This window comes from Neolamprologus brichardi, chromosome 7, assembly GCF_056152115.1.
Source record: "Neolamprologus brichardi isolate AB-2024 chromosome 7, ASM5615211v1, whole genome shotgun sequence".
Taxonomy (NCBI): domain Eukaryota; kingdom Metazoa; phylum Chordata; class Actinopteri; order Cichliformes; family Cichlidae; genus Neolamprologus; species Neolamprologus brichardi.
The window spans coordinates 29,626,378-29,635,406 of record NC_142110.1 but is presented as its reverse complement, the minus strand read 5'-3'; the positions used below and the strand labels follow the sequence as shown (position 1 = coordinate 29,635,406).

General features: G+C 39.5%; 1 protein-coding gene across 1 annotated transcript; it reads left to right on the top strand.

Annotated features, from left to right (window-relative positions):
- Nucleotides 1-1,606: 1,606 nt before the first annotated feature.
- dpm2 (dolichyl-phosphate mannosyltransferase subunit 2, regulatory) lies at nt 1,607-6,698 on the top strand. Its single transcript, XM_006782134.2, has 4 exons — nt 1,607-1,698; nt 4,234-4,323; nt 5,237-5,339; nt 5,422-6,698. The coding sequence occupies exons 1-4, from the start codon at nt 1,696-1,698 to the stop codon at nt 5,475-5,477; spliced, it is 252 nt and encodes an 83-aa protein (XP_006782197.1). The 5' UTR covers nt 1,607-1,695; the 3' UTR covers nt 5,478-6,698.
- The last annotated feature ends 2,331 nt before the right edge of the window (nt 6,699-9,029 follow it).

The following is a 9,029-nucleotide window of genomic DNA, read 5'->3' as shown; positions in this document are numbered from 1 at the left end:
ATCTTATAAAAAGCATCTCGAAGAAAATCAGGGGCATTTCAACTTAATGAAATATGTAAATGACCTGAAACCAAAGAGCTTGAATTTTCTGAAGGACAGTGAGAATTTCATTTGCCCCTTACTATTTTCCACTTCAGTGCAGGTATAAAATGATTATCTAATTATTCTGCTTTTATTTACATTAAAATAAAGCAAAAAAGATTTTTATAATGTCTGTCAACAGTATTTTATGGTTTGTGGGGTGATTATAAAATATTTTTTAAGATTCTGAATACAATGTGTCAATGTCAATTTTTTTGTTTGTTTTGTTTTTATGTTTATTTGCCTCAAACATGCGTATGTGATGCTGTGATCTATGAAGCTGCAGTAGCAGGTAAACCACGAAGGGGCTTTACAAGGACATGGTCAAGATCATCCAACAAGAACTATTTTCCATGCTGGGAAAAAGAGAAAAGAGAATTAAAGAACCTTGGGTTGACAGGAAGCAGCTGAATTTAACCTGGACGAGATCAACATAAGTCAAACAGTACAGTTGCCTACAATACCACCTTGGATACTCCCTGATCCAGTAACACGTTTCACACTATTAAACAGAAAGAATAAGGATAGGGGTTTTATCCTTATTCTTTATTATTCGCATACCGTGCAAGAATATATTACTCAGCATTACAGTTCTGTCAGAATCTACACAGATGCATCAAAGAATACAGCCAACCAAAGCGGGATAGCCTTTATTGTTCCTGAATTTAATATGAAGGTAGGGAAAAGGATCAGTGATGGTTTATCAGTATACACAGGAGAAATGGTTTCAGTAATGTTAGCTGCCCAGTTGATTGAAGATACAAGACCACTAAGATATGTGATATGCTCAGACTCGAGTTCATCATTGGGCAGTTTGTAAGACAGTCACTCAGACTGCAGACCTGACATTCTGATACAAATTCAGCAAACATTATTCAGAGTTACTATGATGGGGCTTATGGTCACTTTCTAATGGGTACCAGCACATCATGGAGTTAAGGGTAATGAAATGGGATGTGGATATCAGAGTTAGTAGGATGGAGATCAAAAGTAGAATATGGCACAACATGAAGGAAAGGTTGCAAAAGTAATGGGAGGAAAAGAGGAAAGGGCGATGGTTTTACAAAATCCAAAGGAAAACAAGAGAAATGAGAAGCACAGGAAGAATGGTTATATCTCGACTTAGATTCGGACACACTGGTTTGAATAGCACCTTGCTTTTATTAATAGGGAAACACTGCACAGGGGAGCGTGACTGCAGTAGAGAACATGTTTTATTGTATTGTTAGAATTTTGATGCTGAAAGAAGACAACTGATGAAAAAGCTTGACGATATAAAAGTGAAACTGGACTTGGTTGATTTATTTGGCAAGAACTGTAAAAGTGAAAGTTATCAAGCCATATTTTGGCCTTTAGGGAAGACTCATTTGTTTCGGAGAATTTTAATGTTTTTATGTTGAGGGTTCATTTCGGTCCACACTCCATACCAGTTGGTGGCGGTAGTGCACAATTATGCTGTTTACCAACCGCCAATAAACAGAAAAGAAGAAGAAGAAGAACCACGAGAGGGCATCAGAGACCATTAGATAAATTGTATCAACCGGATTACTCAACAGGAAGAAGAGCACCAGGATACGTCAGCAAATAACAACGTTACCTGTGTGTGGGTGAGAAATGGTACGAAAGCTGCTGTGATTACTTTTAAACAGCTGATAAACTAGCAGCGACAAATTAATACTTTAATGAAATTTCATCAGTTTAAGCGTAATTAGCTTCAGAGCTAATCTTTGCTGTTTGGCTGTGACATTTATTTCTTTTAGTTTCATGCTAGCAGTTAGCTTCATGGTTGGTGTAAAACTGATTATAAGTTAACCGACCTGGTAACATTTTTCAACACCGAATTTACTGACAGTGTTTTTTTATTCGTATATTGCATGTTTATGAAGTTAGGAGATCAAATATCTTTGATAATTATCAAATTGACTGAAACGGTGAAGGTTTGAATGAAGTTTGGTGCGGCTGCGCAGTGCCTTTGCAGCTTAAAGGGGATTCCCTCGATTGTCTCATTTTAACGTATCTTATTGTGGAAATGGGGGAACACCTGGTGGCTGCAGATGCTTCTGTTGGTTTAGTTGTCAGAGTCGCCGTGCTGCGGTGCAGGCAGCGTTGTAGCTCGAGCTGTTAGTTTAATTGGCAGGTGCTGATGGAGTTAGTGTGATGATGCAAAATGCATACACGCGTCAATATTATCCTAAGACAACAATTAAGTTATTTAAATTTAAACAAATAAATAAACCATGAAGTCTTCCGTCTGGTCTCCTAGCTCTGTCTTTCTTTCTAGACAAAGACCCTCGAGTTTACCTGCGTAGATCAGGTTCACCTGTCAGCTGTTTAGCGCCTGCTGATTCAGGAAACACGCCCCCCGTTATCTGGTGAAAGTCACAGTTTAACGTGGGGAATACAACGTGACGTCATCACAATATTGTGCACAAAATAAGTAAATGTAGTTTGTTTTTTCAGCGCAGAGCTGCTGGAACTTGTTCCCCCTCAGAGTGACCGATCTGGATGATAGATGACAAACAGGATTTAAACGGATGGAGCGATGGACCACTTTATAAGCAAACCTGTTGCTTTAATGAGAATTTGAGCTGTTTGGATATGAAATAAATAGAATTAATGACCCACACTGTTTGGATTGGTACCCGTGTATGTCAGTAATATAGCTGCCACTGATCTGCTGAAACGACTAAAAATCATTGTGGTGGAATTAAGGCTCGGCGGGACCACATATCGCACTTATGAGCCGTTTATTTAGATCACACCACAACGCACACCAACCCCTGAGTCCCCGTGTTTTAACTCGGTGGGCGTGATTAAGGATGCAGTGCAGGTGCGTCCGCCCTCCCTGCACGGCACCGCAGACCACGCCCCACCACAGTCGTCCTCTCAAGATGCGAGTATATTCAGAAAACTCACCGAACTCACAGCTGAATTATAAAGCACTTAGCAGCTTATCAGTTAGGTAAGAAACAGGACGTAGGTTTAAGTGTGTGTTTTTGATCTGCTGCTCAGCATTCATCGCTCCTCCTTTAAATCCCGTTTGTCATCTTTAACCCAGATTAGTCACTCAGAGGGGAAAGTGGAGGTCAGCTGAGCTGATCGGTGGTGTCCTGAGAAAATGTCAGCTCGTTATTTATGTTAAAGAAAGACAGGGGTACGAGACCAGGCAGAAGACTTTATGATTTATATATTTTTTATCCAAATAATTTATTTGTTGTCTGAAGATAATTTTGATGTGTGTATGCATTTGCACAAGCTGGATGGAGACTTTTTTTTTTTCCAAGGTCTTTAAACTTGTCAAGCTGCAGACACACTGACAGAGAGAGGAGACAAATCTGCGGATCCAACATCTGGAACAGGGAGAGTAGAACATGTAAATAAATCTAACCAGTTAACCTGGAGCACCGGGGTTAGTTGCAGGTATAGTTGCAATGGTGAATTTAGATGATGAGTTGGTTTAGAGGTTGATTTAGTTGCAGATGAATGATGAAGTTGAAGTTGCTTTAGTGTCCGTGGTTGTTTTAGCTGCAAAGGTTGTCATGTTTAGTTGCAATTGACCTTGTAGATGGAGCAGTTGTTTTCGTGACCTCGTAATGGAGATCTTTTGATTCGAGATCTATTGAATCAACGTCTTGTTGAGTTTTCATTTATTTGTTGATTGTTGCTCGTTATTTTGACTACATGACTTCCTTTGAAATGCGGGTTTATAAAAGTGCCTGTAAATAAAGATAACTATTTATATTGATCCAAATTTTTTTAGTAAAAGTTTATCTGCAATTTTTGTTGTTATTTACTCTTGTTGCTGTTTGACATTTATTTAAAAAAGGTAGAATCACAGTTTATTGGTCAGGATGTGATGTAAAGTCTTAATGAGTATTTTTAATTTGGCCAAAGCTGACAGTTACAAAGCTAATGTTTGCCAGGGGAGGATGGTGCCATGAAGTGTGCTCAATATCCAAGTAACAACAAGGAGGATCTCCTTTCCAGTTGCTTTATGGGAAATTTAGTGTCTCACCTCTGACGACAGCCTGACGTCTGGCTTTAAACTTTTAACCACATTGACATTAGTCTGCATAAAGCTTCAAACGATCACCAGTGCCGTGCTTAACACCGACGTCCTTGTGCTCAGTTTTTCTGTGGATGTGTTTTCAGGCTACTGGAGTGGATCAAGCGGCTGGCATGAGTCTTGTTGTCTTCAGCCTCGTGCTGTTCACGTACTACTCTGTCTGGGTCATCGTCCTGGTAAGTTCTCTTCAGTTGACTGAAATCACATCAGTCACATGGATTGAAAGCCTTGAATACGGCTCTGACAGGTTGGAAGATTCATTTATTTCAGCCTCACTAAAACTGCAGGTTACACATGTGGAAGCTGGTGTTTTTGGGGGGGTTAAATTGTTGTTTTAACTGTGATTGATGTTAACTAGCCTATGGCACAACAAAGCAAATTCCCGAGCTGGCGCTACATAAACTACACCGGCACATGCTACAAGTCGAGCACCCAGCTCATGTAACTGATTATGTCACCCCAGTCTTTTTATTTATTAGAGACTTCTGTGTATTCTTTGAATTAATTTAGTCCAGGGTCCAGCCAAAAGCTTTTAATTGGTGAGTTTGTTGGTTTGTGCATGGTGGAAGCTGTGAGATACAGTCGGTTAGAACAATCTCATTGTAGAGTTTATGTAATGTCCTGACTTTGCCGTGATCCTCTCACCATCCTTTTCTTTGTTTAACATGGCTCCAGCCCAGATGTAGTATAAAGGTCACCAGAGGAAACAGGAGAGACTGAAAAAGAACTTCGAATAATAAGCACATTAAACTAAAGTACACCAGTCTGTTGCCTTTGATAGCATTGTGATTCACTTCCATCCTATTCCACCTTCCCCTTTTTTTGATTTGCTTTTCCCATTCACGTAAAAAAAAAATACTGAACTAGATCTCCATCTTGAGGGAATGGGGGAAAAAAAAGAAAAGGAAAAAAAAATCCTGTCCAGAAACTAAACAGATTTTTTTTCATAGAGTAGCCTTGTATCTGCCTTTTAGTGCACCATTCCTCGTGTTGCTTTTTGTAGTCTTAGGTGTGGAACTGCGTCATGCGACTCGCAGACAGTAATTTTGACACCACACATTAACATGGTTGTTTTGGTCGTTTTTCCAGCCTTTCGTGGACAGCGATCACTTCCTGCACAAGTATTTTCTTCCTCGGGAGTACTCAGTCATTCTGCCTGGAATCGCAGCAGTAATACTGCTCATCTGTATAGGTCGGTCCACCATGAGAACTGCAGGCCAAATTATCTGCTTATCTAATTCAATGAACGCTAATGCCTGTTATCCTCTCTGCAGGAGCCTTCACCGTTGTCATCATGTGGAAGAATCGCAAGCCAAAAAAAGTGGACTAATGTCATAAAACATCAGCTTCTTGCACCTTACAACTAAAATCCAGCCCTATTTTGTAATAAATACTCCTCATCATCACTTTTACAAGTATTTTTGTTCAGAGGAAAGTTTGCCGGTCTTAATTCTGCATTTTAAAAAATCAGCTTTGGTGGCCTCAAGTGGCATCATTGAATGCACTGAAAGAAACTCATTGAAGAAGGGAAGCTTGAGGATTTTTGCCTTGTTCTTTTAGAAAATGCGACCTAATCTTCAGCTAATTCACAGTTATACTCATTGTATAACACTCATAGTTCTTTGTGTTATTGAGAAGCTTTTGTGCTAACAACTTCTCTCAAGACCATCTGGAAGTTTCTCGACATTTTTAAGGTATTGCTGCGTGGACAAATGAGACAAGAAATTATGTTTGGAGGGAAAAAGGCACCAAAACCGCATCATGACTGTGAAGCAAGTTGGAGGGTGGAGCCACCTTGAGGTCCTGGACACCTTTACACTCAGTGAGAGATCAGTGATTATAAGACTTCACAAAGACATTTTCAAGTGAACATCAAAGCAGGAGTTCATGAGCAAAAGCTTTTGAGAGGTGGGGTGATGCAACCCAGCAATAACTCAAAGACGCCAATGAATAAAGTCTAGGAATGTTGTGGTAGGACCTGAAAGGGGCTGTTTGGTAGGAGGAATTGTTCAGAATTCCTCTTCATCATTCTGCAAGTCTCATACGAAGTTACAGGAAATGCCAAAGTCCTTAGAAAAGCAATTCTGACCCCTTAGCAGCTCCCCCGAAGCACCTTCGAGCACTTACTTGGGCAAAAATTGAAATAAAGTTTAAAAAGACGACCCTCTAATCTGTTGATTTGTGTTCCTGAACACAGTTTTTCATCTGTCTACTAGTATATGTATTTGTACATACAAAATTATTATTTTCACTTAAAAGTTGGAAAAGTCTGCATGTGGAGGCTGGAGCAGTAGGTGGTGGAGCTGCTCACACACACTCAAGTTTGAGTCCCACATGTCACAGATTTTACAATAAATATTTGAATGATTTAAAATGCATTAATTATCATTTGAAACCACTTGGTTTCAGTTAGAAAAAAGGTCACCGTGTCCATTTCTTTGAGGTTAATTTACATTTGCCACGAGACCGTGCTGCTCTGTCGTAATGAGGAACGTGATGGAGGATGTTGCTAAACAAGCAGTTATTGTGTTTAATAAAAATGCGAACAACACAGCTGTTTTTTTTTCTGTTGTGTGATCAGTTTTGTCAGGTTGTGTTTGTTTACAATTCTGGCTCAGATTGAAATCAAGGCACATTTTATGCAGAAATCCTGATAATCTCACAGACTGTTTAGAAAGTATGGACGTAGCCAGCAGGACCCCCTGGTGTGTCAAGCGCCGCCCTGAAGCCTCATGCTGAATGTTTTCACATGTCAGATATATCAGATGTAGCGGGACACACACCTTCCAAAAGGTTCAGCTGTTGTTTCGTCAGTCTAAAGATTATTTTCCCAGAAGTCTTGGGGATCATCAAGATGCTTTTTGGCAAATTTGAGATGAGCCTTTGTGATCTTTTTGGTCAGCAGTGGTTTTCTTGAACCCAGTTTTGCATTGTTGAATCATGAACTCTGATCTTACTGAGACACGTGAAGCCTGGGGTTCTTTAATGTTGTTTTAAGTTCTTTTGTGACCTTCTGGATGGGTTGTTGATGTGCTCTTGGAGTAATTTCAGTCGGCTAGTCATTTCTGGGAAGCTTCCCCTATTCCCAGGAATGTCTTTGTAACCCTTTACAGACTGATGGATGTCAGTTACCTTGTTTCTCATTTGATTCTTCTAGCCTGCTTCACTTTGTCACACAGGATCTATTTACATGATTTCTTGATTCAGCAGGTCTGCGAGTAATCAGGCTGAGTGTGTTCAGTAAAACTGAACTCGACTTTCCAAAAAATGTGATTAATAACAGTTAATTCATGATTCAACAAGACGAGCACTTACTTTTTCACAGAGAACCACGTAGGTTTGGATACATCTTCTCAGTTAATCAATGAAATCATCATTTAAAAACTGCATGTTCTACTTACTTGTATAATATTAAAATTTGGATAATGACCTGAAACATGTAAGTGTGACAAATATGCAAAACACTATGGAATCAGGAAAGGGACTAAACACTTTCTCCCACTACTGTAGTTGGAGGGTCAAAAGCACAAAAAACTTCCTTGCAACTGCAAAGCGTGGGGAAGGCAGCATTGCGGTTTGGATTGGGTCGAAGCAGCATGGTGAAAATTCCCAAGCTGATACTACCTATGTGCTGCTCTTATCCATCAGCACCACATCTTACAGGTTTAAGACCTGCTCTTTCAACAATATGTAACTGCCATGCTTTTGCTACCATTCATTTGTTTTGCTCTTCCCTCTTTTTATCTTTATTGTGTTGCACTCCTCTCTTCCCCAAATCACATTAACTCTACTGGAAAAGATAACATGGTTTTAACCCAACGAGTATAAAAGTCACCAGATGAAACAGGAAGGACTACATATCAGCGTATTTATATCGAAATACCAGCTTGCTGTCTTTGTTAGTGTTGTGATTCACTCCATCCTGTTTCACTGAATATTGTTTTAATGTCCTTTTCCCATTAACATGAAAAAATACTGAAGACGTCTCTCATGAAAGGATGTTGAAAAAAAATTATTTTTAGAATCTGAAAAATTTTTAACCTTAGAGGAAATTCAGGTGTATCCGCTCGTTTGTTCTGCAGTCCTCGTGTTAATTTTGTAGTATTAGGCATCACATGTGAGTCACAGGAAATCCACTCTTCTAACACCACATATAAAGTTGCTTATTTTGGTCCTTTTATAGCCTTTTATTTCCTTCCTTGGAATTTGCTCATCCACATGTGGCAGAGCACAAACAAATACACATTTTGATATAAGACCAGACTGCCAGAATTTCAGGATATGTTATAGTTTGGTCAGATTGTGTTTGCAGATAACTGATTTCGATTAAAGATTTTTTGACGATGCAGAAATCCTGACAAAACATAGACTGTTTCGAAAGAATTGGCCTAACCACCTTGACCCACCTGTGTCTGAAGAGCTGTCGTGAAGCCTCATGGTGAAATATCTGGCCATTTCACTTGACTGAGGTACTAAAAGAATTTGCATCTTAACAGACCAGCTAATGGTCTTTCCAGACATCTGGTCATCTTTCACTTTTCAGAAAGAATGCAAGTTTATGAGACTTCGGGTTGAGCTGTCACACCTGGGCGCGGCCTCAGTAACTGAAAAATGAATCCAAGGCCAAAGTCCAAAATCTGAAGTTCCTTTGATGTCAGAAGTGAGTCAGGCTCCACAGACTCCAATGTTAAAATAAACTTTAATCATTCTCTGACTCATTTATCTGGACGGCAGAATTAGGAATGTCTGCAACACCTCATCTACTACCCAGACATTAAACTGGGTTTTTTCACTGTGTGATGTTTTTAAAGGATTTTCCAAATAATATGATGGTGTTTGTGATACAGACCAGAAGAGGTTTGTGCTTCAGTACTGATGAGTG